The sequence below is a fragment of the Aspergillus japonicus genome (assembly GCF_003184785.1).
Source record: "Aspergillus japonicus CBS 114.51 unplaced genomic scaffold BO86scaffold_27, whole genome shotgun sequence".
Classification (NCBI taxonomy): Eukaryota; Fungi; Ascomycota; class Eurotiomycetes; order Eurotiales; family Aspergillaceae; genus Aspergillus; species Aspergillus japonicus.
In genome coordinates this window covers 168,123-187,393 of record NW_020291664.1, presented here as the reverse complement: position 1 = coordinate 187,393, position 19,271 = coordinate 168,123, and the positions used below count along the sequence as shown (strand labels likewise).

The 19,271-nt window shown below is 53.3% G+C and overlaps 6 protein-coding genes across 6 annotated transcripts; 1 reads left to right on the top strand and 5 right to left on the bottom strand.

Moving 5' to 3' along the window:
• Positions 1-436: 436 nt before the first annotated feature.
• Positions 437-3,075, bottom strand: BO86DRAFT_100700 (FAD/NAD(P)-binding domain-containing protein). Its single transcript, XM_025665844.1, has 6 exons — positions 2,819-3,075; positions 2,354-2,745; positions 2,045-2,292; positions 1,833-1,981; positions 1,415-1,749; positions 437-1,360 (listed from the first exon to the last, which is right to left on the bottom strand). Exons 1-6 carry the CDS (start codon positions 2,826-2,828, stop codon positions 521-523), a joined length of 1,974 nt encoding a protein of 657 aa, XP_025527251.1. The 5' UTR covers positions 2,829-3,075; the 3' UTR covers positions 437-520.
• Positions 3,076-3,785: 710 nt separating this feature from the next.
• Positions 3,786-5,254, top strand: BO86DRAFT_314063 (uncharacterized protein; the record flags this gene model as incomplete). Its single annotated transcript, XM_025668029.1, has 5 exons — positions 3,786-3,990; positions 4,058-4,077; positions 4,129-4,236; positions 4,289-4,677; positions 4,786-5,254. The coding sequence occupies 5 exons, from the start codon at positions 3,786-3,788 to the stop codon at positions 5,252-5,254; spliced, it is 1,191 nt and encodes a 396-aa protein (XP_025527250.1).
• A 662-nt stretch (positions 5,255-5,916) lies between these two features.
• Positions 5,917-8,339, bottom strand: BO86DRAFT_410190 (M3 family metallopeptidase; the record flags this gene model as incomplete). The annotated part of the gene is made up of 4 exons (XM_025674481.1): positions 7,005-8,339; positions 6,805-6,931; positions 6,217-6,730; positions 5,917-6,130 (listed from the first exon to the last, which is right to left on the bottom strand). Exons 1-4 carry the CDS (start codon positions 8,256-8,258, stop codon positions 5,917-5,919), a joined length of 2,109 nt encoding a protein of 702 aa, XP_025527249.1. The 5' UTR covers positions 8,259-8,339.
• A 792-nt stretch (positions 8,340-9,131) lies between these two features.
• Positions 9,132-12,792, bottom strand: BO86DRAFT_389578 (uncharacterized protein). Its single transcript, XM_025672172.1, has one exon. It carries the CDS (start codon positions 12,605-12,607, stop codon positions 9,629-9,631), a length of 2,979 nt encoding a protein of 992 aa, XP_025527248.1. The 5' UTR covers positions 12,608-12,792; the 3' UTR covers positions 9,132-9,628.
• A 1,722-nt stretch (positions 12,793-14,514) lies between these two features.
• Positions 14,515-16,407, bottom strand: BO86DRAFT_389577 (putative LPS glycosyltransferase). Its single transcript, XM_025672171.1, has 4 exons — positions 15,833-16,407; positions 15,631-15,774; positions 15,505-15,566; positions 14,515-15,422 (listed from the first exon to the last, which is right to left on the bottom strand). The coding sequence occupies exons 1-4, from the start codon at positions 16,010-16,012 to the stop codon at positions 14,669-14,671; spliced, it is 1,140 nt and encodes a 379-aa protein (XP_025527247.1). The 5' UTR covers positions 16,013-16,407; the 3' UTR covers positions 14,515-14,668.
• A 1,734-nt stretch (positions 16,408-18,141) lies between these two features.
• BO86DRAFT_389576 (uncharacterized protein) lies at positions 18,142-18,967 on the bottom strand. Its single transcript, XM_025672170.1, has 2 exons — positions 18,918-18,967; positions 18,142-18,654 (listed from the first exon to the last, which is right to left on the bottom strand). The coding sequence occupies exons 1-2, from the start codon at positions 18,930-18,932 to the stop codon at positions 18,169-18,171; spliced, it is 501 nt and encodes a 166-aa protein (XP_025527246.1). The 5' UTR covers positions 18,933-18,967; the 3' UTR covers positions 18,142-18,168.
• Positions 18,968-19,271: the final 304 nt, after the last annotated feature.

Sequence of the window (19,271 nt, the reverse complement as noted above, 5' to 3'; positions counted from 1 at the left end):
TCTATCGTATCTCAAGTTACTGAAAAATAGAACTGATGGTAGGCTTTACAACACGAAGCGCAGTCCGGGACGGTTAGCCCTGTATCGCTTACGTTCTCGATTATTAGTATTGCTGCAACAAGTTTGGCCGCTTCTGAGCCCTCCATGAAACTTTGTCTTCTAAATTCCCGTTCAGAAGGAGCAGGGTCAGATTGGTATCGAGAACTATATCTAGCACCGATAAGGCTTCTAAGACAGAAAAACAAATAGTATCGACCGTCCTCGCTGAACTGTCACCGCATAGCATTAGGCAATATCGGAGTATATCAAACAAAGCAGACACGAGTATGCTTGTGTGCTCGGATCTAGATTAACATTAAGGAGCGTCAGTTGGAGCTTGAGAATCTTTCCGCGGCCCCGCGCTCACTGTGCAACGATACAAAATTCTACGGCACGAAATAAGACAGCCAACCACCCAAGAGATAGAACTATATGCATGAAACCCCCACCACCAAAACGACAACTCTCCAGTATCGATCCTTTAGACACGCGGAGTGTCCCGATAAGCTGGCGGCAAGACCCCTTCCAGAGCGGCCTTGATCTGCAGCGCCAGCGTCCGCGAATGCCAGCGATGCTGCTGCGTGAACCCGCCCATGATCCAGAAGTTGTCCAGCTGGCGATGCCGCTTCCACATGCCGCGGATCTCGCCCTCCGCGTCCACGCCCCAGGTTGCGTCGACACGGGCCGCGATCTCCTCGGGACCTAGGATAGATTCACCACCCGCATTTGCGAGGTCGTCGTCGCCAGTTCCCGACGCAGCACGAGCCCCACCACCGAGCAGCGTTGCTGTGGTGTCGCGGACATCCCGATCGGCGAACCCGGTACACCAGACCACCGCGTCGGCGTCCAGCGAGGAACCGTCTGAGAAGGTCAGTCCTGTGGCCGTGTATGCAGTCGGTTCTCCGTTGGCTTTGACGCCGGCCTTGCCCTCGGCTAGCAGCTTGGTGCCGCCGACATCGACGTAGTGGCCGCCTGCGCGCTCGAGCAGGTTGTGCATGAGAACGGACTCGACGTGGGAGCTGTCGCGTACGGGGAAGCCTGTCGCGGCGAGCGCGTCGTAGCGGTTGGGTTCCAGGGATGAAAAGAGCTTCATCAAACCATCGCCCAGTTGGCTGTCAATCACGGCGGGAAGGGAGAGGAAGAGTCGATCGGCGGCTTCGACGCCGAGGTCGTAGGCGCCTAGACTGCGCTTGTCGAGAAGGTACTCGATCGGGACGATGTAGGTCGGGGAGCGTACGTTCATCGTGGCTTGTAGTCCGGCGGCGTGGCAGTCCTCGAGGATATCGAAGGCGGTGTTGGCGGAGCCGATGACGAGGACGGACTTGGGGGGGTCAAGTTAGCTTGGCCGAAGAACGAAAATGTATTGAGTGTCTACCTTAGCCCCCTGGTCCACCAGCTTCCTGGCATTCTGGTACTGGGTTGAGTGAATGTTGATACCCTGGTAGGCGTCTTTGTTGGGGATGGAAGGCACGTAGGGCTGCTGGGATGCAATGCCAGCCGCGAGGACGAGGTGCTTTGCAATGGCCGTGCGTCGGCTAATCGGGGTTTGGATCTGGATCTGCCATTGCTGTGTCGCCTGGTTGTATTGGGTTGACTGGATCTGAGCCGACGTGATGATGTTCAGCTGAAAGGTCGCAACGTATCGTCGAACTTGCTCTGCCAGGTCGTCGCGCGAGAGCAGATGGGGAGATTGGAGTTCGGGGCCGTAAGCTATAGGATTCCATGATGTCAAGGGCCCTTGTCAGATAAAAGTGGCTTGTACTGTACCCACTTGGGGAAAAGAAATGACTTACGCATGAACGGGAAATCGCAGAAGGAGGTGGGAATGTGAAAGCGCATGCAGTCGTAGCGACGAGCCCAATTGTCGCCGACGTGGGAGTTGCGTTCGGCCATGACACTTTCCACTCCCAGCGTCTTCAGGCGCGCGGCCAACGCGGCAGCTCTTTCAACCACCATCTTCCATTAGCCTCCGTTCTCCCATTCTTGCCATCTTTCTTCCACTTACGCATTTCCGCCTCCAATGATAAACACATCGGTATCGAATCTCTCCGGATCAGGGTACTCTTTGCTCGATCCTTGCAACAGTCCCTGGTCTTCCGGATGAAGATCCAAGCTCTCCAGCATTGTACTCAAAACCCAGATCTTCCACTCGATCGTCTTCTCCACGGTCTGTACTGGCAAGAGTACCACCTTTCCCTTGCCTATCGCTGCCGGGAAGCTCGTTCGGAAACTGATTCCACAGTCGATGAATTGCTAGCGTATTGTCATCCACGGTCAGCATCTGCAACACCATACATTGTGTGTAGTGACTAACCAAGGTGGGTGTCGCAGGAATAAAGACCGCGCCTCCGTCTACAGACACATCTCCTAACCCTCGCAAGGGAGCTGTTTCCAGCATCGCAGCAGCGATGATATCGGGTGTATTGAATGTGCGGAGGTGGTATGTGAGCGCCAGTTGGTCCTTCCAATAGGCCTGGCTGGTATAGAAACAGGCCTTGAGCGCCTCCACGTTTTTGCTGGACAGGGCCGTGTTGAGCTGATCTAGCACGGCATGCGCCTGAACGGCCGGTTCATCGCCAGTCATCGTCCCGGGGTCGATGAGGTTGGGTTCGAGAGCAGGCAAGGGTTGCTGAGCCATCATTTTGCGCAGGTCAGCCTGACTAGGATACTCAGCGGCCCTTGCGGGCGCATGAGAGCTGTGAGAGACTAGGAGTTCCCATTTTCTTGTTTCAGTCGCTGAGTCGCAAGAACAACTGAATCAGCCGCAAAGGATACTCACCGGTCGCCATAATGCTTGAGAAATCAGGGGCTGTGCGATTAAGATGCAGTTGAGGGGTACTGCAACGCCTATAAGTAGGCTAGCCCCGAGATCGCCGCGACGAACCGCCATGAGGGGGATGGTTCCTTCCTCTCCTCACAAGCCGCTCGGCTTACGATATCTCGACTAGTTCTTGGAGGAGCTACCATTATTCGTGATTGGAGTGCTGAAGGTGGCTCTTCAAGGTCCAGCCGTTCCGAAGGAATTGTCAAGACAGTCCGTCAGCTGCTAATCACTTGGCACTAAAGTGGGGAAAGGAATAGGAATCTGTGATCAGCTGTCACCCTTGCATTGCTGCTGTTCGCCTGTCCACTCAAGGGAGCTTAATGAACGCCTGGTCCCCAGATCAATAATGGATAGATAAACAACACAAAGGACTTTGTTTGATTTCCCTTGGGTCCAAGGCGCACAGATCGACCGATTTTCCCGCATTCTTGGCTACTGCTGTGCTCATCACTTGGGAGTGTTATTCCGTCTTGCAAATCGGGCGCCCACCCTGAGTGCCTCCGTGACAGGGATCGGCACGGCCAGAGTGGTAGTGGCACCGCAGTGGGCTCAATTTTCCAAAAATTAGGCTGTCAAATTGAACGCCGTTGGCAAGGAGGTCCTTCACCACCACAGCCAGTCCCCACCCGCCCGACAACGGTTGGCTCGGATGCCTTCCTAGCATCTGGCGAACGGGCCGTGAGTGGGGAGCAAGGCGAATGCAGATACGCAAACGGAATCTGTCAGAAAGTCTTTTTCCACCGAGTACTTGATAGAGATCAATCGCCAGGGAGTGGGAGGCATGGACGATCCCCCGGTAGCCATGTGGTTTTGTACCCGATCCTCGTACTTCGACACTGACCCCCTTTCGACCTGTCATGTTGGACGAACAACTTATATTCGATGGAGCCCACCTTGATTGAGGAAGGTCTCATCCATTGCAATGTCTACCGACGAGTTGGCCACGCTGTTTGCCCAGCCGGCCCTTGCGGCCCCAGAAGGCGTCACCCCTAACTTCGACAATCCTCCGAACCACAACAGTTTGGCCTGGGGCATCATTACGGTCTGCACCGTCGTTGCCACCCTGTGTATGTGCTTGCGTATCTACGTGCGGGTCTGGCTAGATCGCTCCATTCGGCTCGAGGATGGTAAGTTAGCTGCATGCCCATACTGTTCGGCTTCAATGCACAGACTGACAACTTCCTTCTTGAATAGTTTTGATGGTCGGTGCCTTTGTACGTGTATCCTTTGCATTCTGCATACCGCTCAATGCTTATCATACCTAGGGTTCCTACTGGGGTACTGCCTATGCTGGCTATGAGATGATCCATACACCGGGTTATTTCGTCCACCAATGGAATCTCCACATGGGCGATCTTGTCAGACCCCTCTATGTAAGGGCAACCGAGCTCCCGGGTCTCTGGTACTGCGGCTGATATGACCTAGCTGATTTTGATCTACGGCTGCTGCTACTCAGCCGTCCTTCCCCTGATCAAGACTGCCATTCTCCTCGATTGGTGTCGGATCTTCGTGCCGGTCGATGGCGCCAAGACCCCTTTCTGGTGGGCATGCATGGCAGTTTCCGCACTGCAGTGTCTATGGGGCTTGCTGTGCGTAATCTTGCTGAACGCACAGTGTCGCCCGCATCGAGCGATTTGGGAGTTCTACCTCCCAAGCAAATGCTATTCTTTGCCGGACGTGATGCTCTGTTCAGCTTCTGTGCAGGTTTTCTCTGACATTACCATGTTCTTGCTTCCGCAACGAATGATCTGGGGACTGCAGATGAGCTGGCAGAAAAAGATGGGCATATCTGTGATTTTTGGTGCTGGTATTCTGTTCGTATTTCCACCCCTCCTTCCCTTTTCATCTCTCGCTTGCCTTCACATTCCTGTACCCACATTCCGATCATTCCACCCGTACTATACTAACCCGATCTTAACCAGTGCATCTATCGCGGCTTGCTTCCGCCTGGCCCATACTGTCTCCTTCGCCAAAACGGCCGACCAGATGTACATGATCGCGCCGCTGCTCTTCTGGGCCTTTGCCGAGATGGCCTGCGGGTTCTTCATCTTAAGTATGCCTTGCCTCTCGAAGCTGCTCATGGACAGTGGCCTCCGCCGCAAGCTCAAAATCAGCGACTACTGGCGCAGCCGCACCCGGTCGACGATCCAGAACCCGCAGTTCCGTCCCGCGGCCGCGGGCCAGCAGGTCGCCAAGGCGTGGCGCACGTCCGAGAGCTCCTACTCTCGCCTCGAGGAGGGCGAGATTGCTCTGACCAGTCCGGTCAAGGACCAACATAATAGCATCCAGGTTCTGCAGCGCACGGATGTCACGGTGACGAGCACGCCGAGCCCGTCTTCGGAGACAGCGCTGGCGGACAGTTTGGGGAAGTGGAAGCGTTCGCAGGCGTGAGGGCGTATGCCATGCTCGCGAACCAGAAATCTTGCTCTTCGATGAGACGTGTCTGCCACTCACTCCATCTGGGAATGATCGCCATACTGGAACTAGATCGGCGATCTGGTGATGAGGGGCGAAAAGTTAAGTATGTGCTTGTGTCATGTCCTTCTGCCTGAAAATATGCCAGACAATAACCCTTTTTCTGTTTTTCTCCGGGACTACTGTCTTCATCCCGTTTTCTCTTCGCTGCTTGCCAGTCGATGCCCTCACAGTGGCGAGCTATTTCGGTTCCACTCTATGACATGTAATCTCTCAATATAAGTAAACAAACCAAAGAATCCTGTGCCGCCTTTCTCCCTATTTCCCGACTGGGGTAATATTTCCTCCCTTGCTCAATTTGCGATGTATGTAGTGAGTTGACCTTGCACTTGTGCAGGTTCTGCCCGGTGTCAAGGGTAAAATATCCCCACTGAACCACACACACAAAGGAAAAAAGGCAGTAAAAGCGAAAGTAGAACCCAGAGTCTGACCAGTCACTTCTACGAGTACTCCTCAGCCACCTAAAGTAATTTAACTTACCCTACCTATCTGCTCACCAAATAGCGATACCTCACATCAACCAAGAACCGAGCTAACCTTAACCCCCTACACAATTACTCAAACTGCTCGACTACTAACTACCGAAGCTCCTCCTCCCCCATCTCCACCCCCAACTCCCTCAAATAAGCCCCCAAGTTGGGCTCCCTCCCCAACCACCCGGTAATCAACCCCCACTCCTCCCGACTCCCGCCATACTCCAAGATCCCCCTCCGGTACGCCAGCCCCGCCTCCGAACTCATGGGGTTCGTCTGGAACCGCGACGCCCAGATCTCCGCGGCCAGCATGCGGGTACTATCCACAACCGAGTCAGCTCATGCGCAGTCCCACTTTCCCTACTATAATCCCATAAGGAAGGGTTGGAACGGCTGGAAACTCACAACAGATACGAATAGTAATTCGCCTCCTGGCTCCAGACGTAGTGCGCCGTGGTGACGTGGCCGTGGCCCCAGGTCCAATTCTCGTAAGGTGATGCCTCAGGGGAGGGGGGTGCAGGGCCCTGCAGACCGGTTGTTTCTTCGAGGAGGCGGTTGTATGTCGCTGAGATATCGAGGGATTGCAGGGCGGCGTGGGAAGGAGGGTGGTGGACGGCCATGTCGAAGGTGCTGAAGGCGAGTTGGCGGAGGGTGAGCAGGGCTTGGTGGAGGGGTTTGGCGGCGAGGAGGTTGGTGAGGAGGGCGGTGGGGATTTGTTCGGGGTGGGTTTGGGGGGTTGAGGCTGGCGGTGGTGATGAGGTGTTGGTGGTGGTGTAGGAGTAGTGGCTCAGGCGGCGGAGGCAGTCCGGCACCCAGCACCAGTTCTCGAGGAGTTGGCTGGGGGCTTCGATGAAGTCGGCCACGGTGCGGTGGCCGTGGAAGAGGGTGTATTTTGATCGGCCGAGGAGGTCGTGCATTCCTGTTTTATCCCAGGAAGTGTCAGGGGGGGATGATAGTTCGAGACGATAAGAGAGGGAAAGGAGAGGAGAATACCATGTCCGAGTTCATGGAAGATGGTGATGACTTCCTGGTGGCGGAGTAGGGCCGGTTCGCCTCGCGAGACATTGCAGACTAACGCGGTCACGACGGGGGTTCGCTTGCCCTCGCTGTTGCGGTACGCCTGAATTGCCACAGGGTCAGTTCACACACCATATTCCTGAAGTTCCACTGGTTGAGGGAAAGGAAAGCCGCACAGGATAGATATTGAAGTTGGCCGCATGGTTGTACTTCCCCGGCCGGGGATAGATGTCCACGTAGAGATAGCCGATGAAGGCCGACCTATCGGCCTCCCAGACCGCGAACGCATCCACATCCGCATGCCAGGTATGCTTGCCAGAAGCTTCAACCTTCTCAAACTGCACACTGAACAGCTCCTCAAAGATGCCTAGCATGCGCTCGATGGTGCCTCGAGCCGGAAAGTACTCCGCCACGCGCTCGTGGTCCACGTGGTACTGTTCCTGGAGGATGCGGTTATGGTAGAAGTCCAGGTCCCAGAGATGGATGGCGTCTGTTCCAGAGACAACTCGCAGCTGCTCCAGTTCTCGTTGCGCGAGGGGTTCCAGCGCGGCGTGCAGCTCCTTCAGCCATTTCTCCACACGGTCCGGCGATTTGACGAGCTGCTGCTGAAGCTTGCGATGCGCGAAGGACTCGAACCCCAGCAGCCGCGAGGCTTCGTCGCGCAGAAGCACGATCTCCCGGAAGATCTCGACATTGGGCTCGTACCGATTCTGATTGCGCAGGAAGACTTCCTTCCGGGTCTGCGGGACTCTGCATTGAGACAGGATTCTCGTCACGACTGGCTTGGTAAGGGGCACTCGATACCGGTTCGTCGCAGCAGCAGCACCGACACTGCCTTCCTCAACGAGCTCGAATCCCTCCACAGTCAGACCCGCTAGTTCGCCCTCGCTGAAGCACACAGACCCCGGATCCGCGCCAAGGTTCTGCATGAATTCGACTCGCAGGTCGACCAAACGCCGCGTGATCCACGTGAAGCGCTCCCGACTCGCACCGGTCAACTTCATTCCGTTCTCGATGAACAATTGATGAAACCTGTTCAGCAACTTCAGATCCTCCTCGTCGACGGACGCATGCGCTTGAGGATTGGCATGAACTGCGTCGATGAGGGCGAAGAGGTCGTCCCGCTGGAACAGCCCCAAGTGCGCGTGGACCACTTTGTTCTCTGCCGCGGACGAGGCCTGTCTGACCTCCGCACACGGGGAGACGCCATGGAAGAGCGCGATGTATTGCACGCGGGCGCGGAGTTCATTGTCGATCGCGGCCAGCGGCCGGACGACCGTGTCGAAGGTGAGTTCCGAGCGAGTGACGGAGGCGACTAGTTCGTCGGCGGAGTGTTCGAGATACGTGACTAGATTCTCGGCTTCCTTTGCGAGGCCTTCGGCGGTGATGTCGAAGGTTGGGAGAGGGTGAGTGGTTGGGGCATTCATCATGGGCTTGGGAGACACGTGTGCAATTTCCTATGATTTGTTGCGCTGCATTACAATGAATCTGGTCGTCCTTTATGTACTCACTCTGTTCTCTGATAGCTGTTGTTGCTTAGTGTCGCAGCTAAATTCACTAATGTATATCAGGCGCTTAGTGCTTATGGCTTGACTCACGTGCCAGGCGTGATAGTGCATCGAATGATTCAACTGGTGGGCAGGTACTGTACAGTCAGCCCTGGCGCATGACCTTGACTTTGAAACACATCCCATACTTGTCTCCGTTAAGATAAGGATCTGCTGTCATGCCTCGTACCTTGTTATGGAGCTGTCTTGGTTCCGTCCGCATGGAACAGCTGCCTGTGAGTGATACACTTCCCCACTCGGACTTCCGACGGAGATAAATGCATATTATATTCTGTTCTCAAGAACTAGTCCGGTTCCTGGTGCGGTGCGATCTATGTTTGAACGAGGACGAGAAGTGGCCAACGTCTTAGGCGGAATATGTTGGCCAGAAGATGAAACACGAGAGTTATAACAGCCGAACGATGCGGGGAGGGCGAATACTCGGCCGAGTGTAAGAAACCCGAAACACCCAATCGAAAGTCTCACTCACGCCAGGGTTTCCGATTCGTAGACAAACAATCCCATTGTATGTTAGAAAGTTACCTAGTAACCCTAGCTCGTCGTGCCAGAGGATAACGAACTCAGCAGCTGTCAAGACCCAAGGAAAGCTTGCCGATGGTAAGCTTTCGACCTCAAAGCGCTAAGCAACCTGACCAATCACTCACTTAAACTGCCGGTGATAGAATCCGTCATACTTGCGGTGGTTAGTAGGCGTGGTATAATTTCTCAGAGTAAGGTAAGCCCGTGGCAAAGGCAGAAGAATCCTGATATTCTGGGGAAATCGTGTCTATTTTAAACCCACAAAATGAAGACAGGTAGGGCAGACAGTTCTGCCTCGACGTAATCAAAGACCATCAATGTCATCAATATCGTCATCATTCATTCTTCCCATGATTCCAGAATCCGGGAACAAGAAAAAGAATCCTGGAAGTAGAGTAAAACATCCAGGAGGAAACAAAATGGCCTGCTCGAACGCTGTCGACGGTGATTATACAATAAAGAGATCCCAATAGACCCAAGACAAAAAGAAGATATATATGTATATACAGAGCAGTAGGACAAGGGGGTGAAGAAGACCATATTCGGATATTCTCCGGGGCGTTTCGTCCTCTGCGTCGGAAGAGAAGGGGAAGGAGAACAACAGGCTAATTCGTATGCGCTAGCCGAAATCCGAACAAAGGAAATGATAAAGCCCGTCACGGTCTCGAGGCAGGTCGTATCGTAGAGGTCGAAGCTTGACCCAGGTGCATGTACTACCCGGTGTCAAACTGAAGGGATATCGCGAATCGGCTGCCCTTGCCTTCTTCGGAATGAACCACAAGTTGCCCATAGCAGTTGCGAACAATCCGCGAAACCAAGGCGAGTCCGACTCCCAGAACATGTTCTTTGTGCGTTCGTTCCAGCGCGGTCGACGTTTCCTCGGTTTCACCGCTGTTCTTCCGCTCCAGCGAAATCTCCTCCAGCTCGCAGAAAAGCATATCGAGTTTGTCCGACGACATGCCACATCCGGTGTCGACCACGGTGATGTTGATGATGGCCCGCCCCGGCGCAGGGCTGACCGAGTCCCGCCACATCTCAACGGTGACCCCTCCCTCGGAGGTGTGCTGGACAGCGTTGGAGATGAGGTTCGAGATCACCTGACGCACGCGCCGCTCATCGCCAAACACGCCCTCCGGAATCCCCGGCTGATGGACGACCTTGTAGAGGAGCCCTTTGCGCCGCGCCTCGGTCTCGAACATTTTGGTGGCTTCGCGGAAGCAGGCCGAGAGATTGAACACTTCGTCCTTGATCAAATTGTATCCCTCTTCCTTCTTCGTGAGGTCTAAGAGATCGTTTATCACATAAAGGAGGGATTTTGACGCGGAATAGGAGCGGGTGATGCTGTCTTGGAATTCGGAGTCAAATGAGCCTCCCAGCACCACCCCAAGATTCCTCATGATCGTGTTCAGAGTATTTCGAATCTCATCGCCCGACTTGGAATGCTGGCTAGACGACGAAGGAAATTCCGTTTCCGTCCGCCAGTCGCTCGACACTTGAGAGCCTACCATGCCCAGAACAGCTGCATTATCGGTCTGTGACGTGGTCCACTCCCGAGACCGGTCCACGACAGTCTCCCGCCAGACCCGGAAATCCTTACGAGGCTTCATAGGTGACTTTGTATACGGGTTTCCACCCCATCGGATATCTTTCATCTGCGTGCGGCGGAAGAAGACGATGAAATTCTCTTTATGCAGGGAGAGAGGCGCATACATGACACCCGAGACGGCATGGATACCGGGCGGAAAGTGAAGGTCGGGGAAGTCTCGCCTGACATGGCGAGTAGCCACAACAGAGCCCAGCTTCTTGGACCGGAAATATTCGACCAGAGCCAGAATTTCTGCGAAGTCCGTTGACTCGCCCAGTATGCTCGTTCGGCCCCGGATGGACAGAGCTGCGAAATCTGCATCAAAGAGCTTGAGCAACGCCTCGGATGTGTGGCTGTCCTGTTTCAGAATTTCGGATGCAGCCGCCTGGTTGGCGGGGCTGCCGGCCTCCAGGTGCGACATACAGGAGAGTCGCTTGATGTTCTGGTACACCGAATCGCCAATCAACCTGCTCAGGCGGATGACCGGAAAGGGAACTCTCATGCCGTGATCCCCGTAGGAATGACATATAATCAATCCCCAGAGATCTTCGTGATCGTTGATGCTGATCGACATCGAAGAGCGGACACACATCCGAGCCAGATACTTTAGATGATAAGGTGACATGGCCCGTAAGAATGCGTAAGTCATATCCAGCGGGGCTTTTGCATGTTCGAGGTCTCGCGACACTAGGGCGGAGTTGATGTGATCGCGATTGTACAGAAGCCGGACCTTGCTTCTCTTATACAGATCACGGGCCTGCTGGGGTATGTCCGCGGCCGGAAACGAGAGTCCTTTGAAAATGTCCTTCGAGAATCTTGGATCGGCCAGCTCTGCAACAACATTCCCATTGTTCTCGTGGTCAAACTGATAGACCATCACGCGGTGATAGCCGGTCAGCTCCTTGATCAGCCCGATTGAGACATTCAGCAGCGTATCCGGGTCCTGCGTCCTACCCAACTGATCTTGGACCTTGCTGATGATGTTGAGTACTTCCATAGACGCCATCTCGCCGGGCTTCCGGCGTCTGTTTCGTAGTAACCGCAACGGTTGGCTGATCTTGACAGTACTACTAGCTATTTGATCGGCTGTTGGCTCGAATCCCAGGATATCCGTTGGTTTCGCCGGCAAGGTCTGGCCGGCTGTGTTGACGGGGTTGAGACGATCGATCTCGCTCTCGAACTCGCAGATAATCAGATGCCAGTGCGCTGGGTTGCGGTGGACGGCCGACCAGAATCGCTGGGGATGCCCGTGTCGGTCGTTGATGGATAACTTGAAGATCTCCGGCCCATCCACGGCCGGACTCCACTGATCATCCTCGGTTAGCTGCACATGATCCCTGAGGATTCCATCCTGGTCGTTGCGCAACAGGTCGGAGAAACTGTTCAAGGTGAATAAGTTCTGCGGCGAATGACCAATGATAGCCTCCGAGTTCTCACTGGCCAACTGCACCATTAACATTCCCTCATCGACCTCTTCTAACACCACCAATGCCCCGAAACATTGCACTGCCCCAGGTCTGTGTATCGGCTCATCCTCGCACGCCTGTAGGGTCTTGGTAGTGCTGGTGGTAGCGAGGCTGTCTTCATCAGAGTCCTGTGCGTCATATCTTCGATGAGAGGATGACGGAGTGAGTGAGCCGAGATTCTCAAGACTCAGATGGTCTGGACCTTCCGAGCCTGAGGCAGGGTCAAATAGTTTAGTAGGGGTTATCGATCCAGTATCGTCGATGTGATGCTGATGTTGTTGCTGCTGCCGCTGATAATATAGGGGTGATTGTTGTGGTTGTTGCTTGGGCGAGTCACATGACCAGAATCGTTGCTCGGGCGGGGTGCTCGGCTGACTAATGGGCGGTTGTTGCTCCAAGTGGTGCTCATCCCGGTCCTCCAACTCAGGTTTTTCGTTGCACAGGCTGTGAACATGTGGTGAACTGCTCGACGTCGAGGACGATCGGTAGGGGAGTGCGAGAGGGTGCGTCGGGGCAATAATCGATCGCAGAGGGTAGACCCTCCCAGGGCCACTGAGGGAAAGATCTTTCTTCGAACTCGAATTCGCGGTCTCTGGTGGTTGATCGGGATGCGCATCTGCTTCAGGAGACGTCTCTGGCATTCTGGGTTGGTCTCAATTCAACAGAGTTTGCTATGCAAGAAGGAAAAACACAATCATATTTTCGCAGCCAGACGAAGCCCTTAACAAAAGATCGATGGTCTGCAGGGAGCGTAACTATGGACCATGGACCAGGGGTGGAAGGTGAATGGATGATATCATAATCCAGAGCGGTATTTTGTGGCTTGCTTGTCTCGCTGGGTTGTCTTGACTTGGCCTGGTTGTTGTTGTCGACAACCTCCCAGGGCTCCACCGGATCACGGATTATTCATCAATCCCTCTGACGAGCAATCAGATTCTTGGATTGAGGCTTCTGATTGATCAGATTGGGTCGCGGGGAGTCGATGGACTCGATTTACTCTACGGCAGCCACTGCCACCAATCAGTCGCTGCAAGTCAAAATCTGGTGTGAGACCTCGATTACCTGAGCAGAAAAAGCTAAGTGGTGCTGGTGGTCAAAGTATGGAAACATGAAAACCTAAGTTAGTTAACTTAACTGGCACCCTCACCCCGTTGGGGTCATCCGACTTTGGGCACTATTGTGCTGTACCTTATCAACCGGCCGGCCGGCCGGCATGCCATTTGATGGCGGTATGTCCATTCAAATGCAACCTTGCTGCATCCTCATGCTGTCTTTCGTTACCCGTCATGTCCTCCGATAGAGGATGCTGCTGGACGCAGGACTTTCGGGGAAGAGAACAGTAACTTGAAGCTGTGCAGCAAACTTTCGCGAATGTAGGGCTCAGGAACAATCGACCGATTCCCACCCCACTAGACCCCCCATGCTGCGTCCAATTGGCCCATCTGGTCGATGCGGGTGAGGTGAACGCATCTAGAACACTGCCCCATACTCAGTATCAAGGTTGAGACTCGCTCCGTCTTTCGTGAAGTGTAGACACTTGTCTGCCGGTAGATACTACTATTTAGATTATGCAGAAGATCTCAACAAGCTTCTTCAGCTCTGGAAAACCATAACTAAGAGACGTCGTGCCTACTAGTCGTTGGAGTTTGAGCGTCAACTTTCTTCTGATAGGGCATCTGTTCCTCCTCCCCGGCCCGCCCGCCAGCAAAACTCCTCCTCTGCACCCGCCATTAAATACCACCACGGAAATCTATTACTCCCCGTTACCACCCGCGGTCCCCAACCAGCAGGACCTCCAGCACTCGCTAGCAAGTGCTGCGCTCCCAGGCTGTATTGTGTTTACACTACGCAGGACGCCAGCCAAGTTCTCGTGGATCCAACCTAGCCCACTTTTGGGGCCGACTTCACTTTCCTGGAATCAGCACTAGGAACATAGTCCCGGGTTTGCGTGGGCGAGACGGAAGATGTATCCGGGTAGGAGTAATAGGAGCGCACTGTTCTGTTCAGAACGGGTTGATTGTGTGGAAGTCAGTCTGGGTGGTACAGCACCGGTTCTAGCGAGTAATTTAGCATTCGACTCTCTATCATATTGATCAATGTACTGTATCCTGCCGCAGTTGCCCGCCTTGTTAATCTCATAGCCGCCGGCAAGTCACCCGACTTGGTGTCCTTTTCGTGGGCTCTAAAGCTGAGAGGGAAATTGGGGTAGATACTACAACACTGTACTGTGCTTAGTATGGTGTATTTTGTCTATCCTTATATTTTACACTAACTACTGTACAAAGTAGTTGGCCGGAGTGATCATCGAGATACTGTCGTGGGCAATGCAGCATTCCTCATTCCTCATTCCAGGTTCTCCGCGGTGGTTGAAGGTTGAGCAAGTCAAGTTTCGGGAGGGCGGGAGTGCGGACTGCGCTGCGAGGACTCCGAATTTCGGGGTTACTCGGTGTAAGTTTCCGCGTGGTCTGAATCGTCCAAAGCTTTTGACTACGCTACAATACTTCGTACTACTTACTCCATAGCTCCTGAGCTTGAAGCGTCCTTGAACTTCGAGACACAGTCAGTAGAATCGGCTAACAACAATGCTAATAGAGGATCAAAATGCAAGGAACTCATAATGTACAGTACAGATGATGCGACCGCTGTGCATACACCACCTCCAACGCCAGTGCCACCAGAACAAGAAACATGAATCAGAAAAGCTAATGCACCAGATATCCTTGCGGATAGTGAAAGTTCTTCCGACTCAGCTTCCACTTGGACCACGGGAACTTCTCGTCATACTGTGCGTACACGGTATCCTTCCCGGCGACCAGGTTATGAATATTCAACCGGGTGCTATACATCAAGTTCCAGGCCTGGGCCTCGTGCCACTCGTCGGTGCCATTGTGGATGTCCGAGTCCTTGGAGGCGGGGCCCGCCGCCCGGTAGGTGCCGACGAGGTTGGGGAAGGGAGCGTAGCATTCGATTTGAGGGCGACCGTCCTTGCCGCCGCACAGGTCGCCCATGGAGTTGTCCACCGCGGCGACGATGCGGTCGACGGCGAGGGCGGCCAGGATCCGCTCCGCCCCGCGCTTGGTCACCGCGTAGCCGTAGGTGCAGCACCCGTACTCCGCCCGGTAGACGAACCGCGTCGACGTCTCCGGGAACTCCGGGTACTGCGTCTTCCACTCCTTGAGCGGGCCGCCCCACGTGCCGCGGTGGTCGACGCTGGGCGCCGTCGGGTCTTGCGGAATCGCGAAGAATTGTGTCTCGTTGGCTTTGGCCGCTGAAGCACACCCGCCGATCCAGAGCACGTCCCAGTTGGTCCCGTAGGGAGCCTGCCGCGACCCGTGCGTGTTGCCCGTCAGCGCCCGCACCCCGCGCGCGAACTCGCGCAGTTGCTGCTTGATGAAGATGTCCCAGTCCGCGTCGTCCTCGAGAATGAGGGCAGTGGAGTACGAATTCTCGACCACTCTGTGGGTTGGGAATTGGTTGTTAGCTGTGCTCAGTATCGCTAGCTCAGGACTCGTTGGGGGGAGGGAGAGAGGTGCCGTACTTGGTGAGTGCGTTCATATGTGCGCGCCAGCAGCCGATTTCCGATGGCTTGAGGCTGTTTTCCTAGATTTCACAATAGGCATCAATTCCAGATCTTCAGACGAGGGTGGTCTAGAAAGAAACTCACATTTGGTAAGGACTTCTGGTTGATCTCCGTCGGTCGCACGCCATCAAGCCATTCGACCTGGAAGCCCGCCATCGAGGCAGCTAATGTGAGGAAATCGCGTTTGTCCGTTCGTTCCTTCAACCCGATCGCGAAGATGTGTTCGAACTAGATAGAAGCTCGTCAGCATTGAAGCTTATGATCTGTGTATGCGGACTAAACGCACCCCCAGCGTTTCGTTCTTGATGTGCTCAAAAGCCTGATCTTCGAAGTAACTCCGGGCCATATCTACTCCATCCGTGGCCCAGAACCTCCGCGCCGACTGACTGAACAAGAATATCAAGAGCCCATAGCTGAATAGGGCGGCAATCACAATCCGCGAGATCTGTGTTCTTCCACGGATCATCTTGTCGACTCGAACGAACACTGAATCTGTGGTGCTAGCTAGGCGGGTTGTCGGAGAGGCAGCGGCGAAACAAGAGGAGATGGCAAGAGAAAGACATTTGCATGACGGGATGCGCAGAACAAGTTGCACTCGAACCTCATCTTAGATAAGTTGTTAACTGCAAACGTTTTGACTTTTGGTACAGGGCGACTTGGCCTTGATGGATGCGGGCATGGGCAAGCATTCCTCGGGGGAGGGAATTGTGAGGCCGGGATGCGGGATGCCGAATGCGGAAGGCCCTGCATATTTCCAAGTTCAGGTTCCATCAGTGACTGGGGACTCGGTCGGAGATGAACCTGGAGATCTCTCCATATACTCCGCTGCTTTAGGATTAGTGTGTGATCCGACAAAGGATATGGGTCGATGGGTCGATGTGCCTGATGATGTACTTTAGCCTACAAACTTGGCAGTCCCTGACTGCTGGATCCACGGCGGATCCAGGGCTTGGGGCACGTCATCATGGATGATCGGATGTATGATGTCATAGGTCTTCTCCGACCGCTATTCCCCCCTGCCTGCCTTGACTTTCAGGCATCATCGAAGCAGCTAAGCGGGTAGTTGAACAAGTCACGGGTTATACAAACATGTCCTTGAATAGGAAGTTTCAAACAGGTACTCAAGCAGGTACATACATAGGCCATCGAACAGCTGCATAATTAGGCTTCCAAACAGCTGTTTAGACAGGCCGTTGTTTCTGGCCCACGACATCCGATAAGCAACGATAGGTACAGATTGTCCGCAAAGAACTTTCGACATCCACCTCGATAAATCGAGGCGGGACTCTCTCCCTTCCAGTCCAGCAACCGAGTCGAGGACAGTACTCTGATGGATATTGATAAGGACTTCGCAATTGGACACGGGTCCCAAATGTTCCAAAATTCTCCATAGACAACCGGTTATCGTACAATATATATAATTGTCGCAAAGCGCCAACACAGTGCACTCGCTGCCTCTTTGTCGGATTGAATTTCCCCTAACCTATAGTCAAGATACGTGAGGCACAGAATATGTGACAATGTGCAAACTCAAAAGCACTGACCCTAAGAGGTTACAGAAGGAATATGTCTCCGCACAACCTTTCGAGTGTCTGTGGCACCTGACTAGGAGATTCTTCGTCGATTTTGACCATCTGGAGTGTCTTTAGGCGCAATCCTTTGAAGCCTTTGGTTGCAAATGCTTCTAATATTTCCGGAATGTTATAGGCCTGTTAAATTCGGATAGATAATCTTCCAACATGAGATCACCCTATTAGTACCGCCCGCCTGAGGTGGTTATATACGGATCCAGCTGCACTGGAAAACACGAGGCGGATTCTGCTTATAGGTAGTGTGTATAGTTGGTAAATCGGATAAGCAGGATAGGTATCCCTAGATGTTGTGAGAGTTAGCAAACGCTTTCTTCTTTGTTGGCATAAAAGTCTCGGTTCAATGACACATACAGAGATAGACTACCAAAGACATCGGTGAGTGGCAGATAAAAATGCCGTTTCGTAGCTCGATCAGGAGCAGGGTCCAGCTTGCTCAGGAAGAGCCCCAATAGGTCTGACAGTGCCCAATAACTGAGCCCATCAGGTGCAAACTTTATCAGCCGGAATGCTGCCCGAGCAGCTGGCCACCGGGGGTTGTCCTCACGGGCGAAGTTTTGCGGTGCCCGTCGCTTCTTATAGAGCACGAGCCAAACTGCTCAAGAAGGATCCTAGAAGGTCGGGCAAGGCGCAGTAATCGAGGCCATCGTACTCGAACGTGACCAAGCGAAACTGGAGCCGTGCATTGATCTGCTACGGGTTTTCATGGTCGATGTTCTGGGCGACGCTGGGAAAACGCAGTCGCCAGGCCCATTGCTAGAACTTATATATCGATTAGTCATAAATTCAAGATTACTGGGAAAGATATCAAAAGGCCTCACTATAGACGTAGGATATTCTGGTTCATTTGAACTTACGAAGCTGCAACAAATGCTAAAAATTGGTAAAGAAGAGAAGAGAACTAGGAGAGTTGAGAGAATGCAATTCTTCGAGCAAGCCATCGGCTACTTCAAAGGCATTGCTTTCACTCGAGCGAAACGCTCTTGTCAAAAGTACATAGCAACTCCTCAAGTGCCTGATTGGGGACGAAGCATCAAGGAGCATTGGGGTCAACCGGAACAAACAGGCTGGGCCCTTCGCTGTTGGCAGGGCATGCATCCTCCGAGTCATCTTCCTCATCGACCCGCACCGGCTTCAGGGTCCTCAGACGGAGGCCCCTGAGTCCCGTATCGCGAAGCGCATTGACTATCCCCGACAACGTCTTGGGCCTGTTAATCTCTTCGAGATGAAGAAGCTCGAAGTGGCCCCAGTAGTACTTGCCCCTAGATGTGACGATATACTGCATCTTTCCCGTCTCAGGAGTACCCATAAAAACCATACGAGCATCTTGAAGTCCACAGCGGCGGGCCATATGGGCCGCGAGACTATTAGGCGAACCGTAAAGCTCCAGCAGAATGGGGTCGTTCGACAAATCCTCGGGGATGTCTTCATCAGAAAATCCTGGGCCGTCTTGATTATCATATCCCCCCCGCGCTCGAGGTTCAGGCGGCGGGGCTGGCTCTTCGCGACTAGTCTGGGACTGACAACCATGTCAGCTTTGGCTCGTAAAGCGAGATAAGTGTAAACGAGGACATAAAGCAAGAAAGAATATTGGTATTGAAGCAAAGAAAGAAGCAGGTGGTATTATTTCGGAGAGGTATAACTTGGTCGGATAACTGCTTCGAGGCATGAGAGAGAAAGAAACTAAAAGCAGGTGCGAGAATTCCAGTATGAACTGTATGTACCATTCCCCGTTCTTTTGTAGACTATTAACATATACTATTAGAAAAGTTAATTACTTACTCGGGTCTTCACCATTTTGGTTGATCTCGATGAGAGGAAGTAAATTGGAGTTGAGATCAAGTGTGGGATAATATGGCCAGTGGCTAAAGATTGGCGTCTACTGTATGAATACCTCGGACTATAGTTCCGTGTGAATCGTTAGGGTGCTCTCATAGTTGCCTGGAGAACAAGGCATATATTCACATGAATAGTAACAATTACATTTCAATACACAATAACTACTTTCACATTAATGCATCTGCTTCACTGATTTGAGTAGGTTGTTGTGGCTGCGTAATCCCGAGTACGAAGTACTACGTAGCTTTAGTGTTCAAGGCCTCTATATTTCACCATATGTTCTGTACAATTATCACT

What these genes read in the sequence shown, in the direction of transcription:
- BO86DRAFT_100700 (XM_025665844.1), bottom strand. An exon ending in TTCCTGCGACACCCACCTTG is followed by an intron (nt 2,293 to 2,353) that starts GTTAGTCACTAC and finishes ACAATACGCTAG; the next exon opens with CAATTCATCGACTGTGGAAT. An exon ending in TGGTGGACCAGGGGGCTAAG is followed by an intron (nt 1,361 to 1,414) that starts GTAGACACTCAA and finishes GACCCCCCCAAG; the next exon opens with TCCGTCCTCGTCATCGGCTC.
- BO86DRAFT_389578 (XM_025672172.1), bottom strand. Translation starts at nt 12,607, where the DNA reads ATGCCAGAGACGTCTCCTGAAGCAGATGCGCATCCCGATCAACCACCA.
- BO86DRAFT_389577 (XM_025672171.1), bottom strand. Translation starts at nt 16,012, where the DNA reads ATGATCCGTGGAAGAACACAGATCTCGCGGATTGTGATTGCCGCCCTA. An exon ending in TCAAGAACGAAACGCTGGGG is followed by an intron (nt 15,775 to 15,832) that starts GTGCGTTTAGTC and finishes GCTTCTATCTAG; the next exon opens with TTCGAACACATCTTCGCGAT. An exon ending in CATATGAACGCACTCACCAA is followed by an intron (nt 15,423 to 15,504) that starts GTACGGCACCTC and finishes CCCAACCCACAG; the next exon opens with AGTGGTCGAGAATTCGTACT.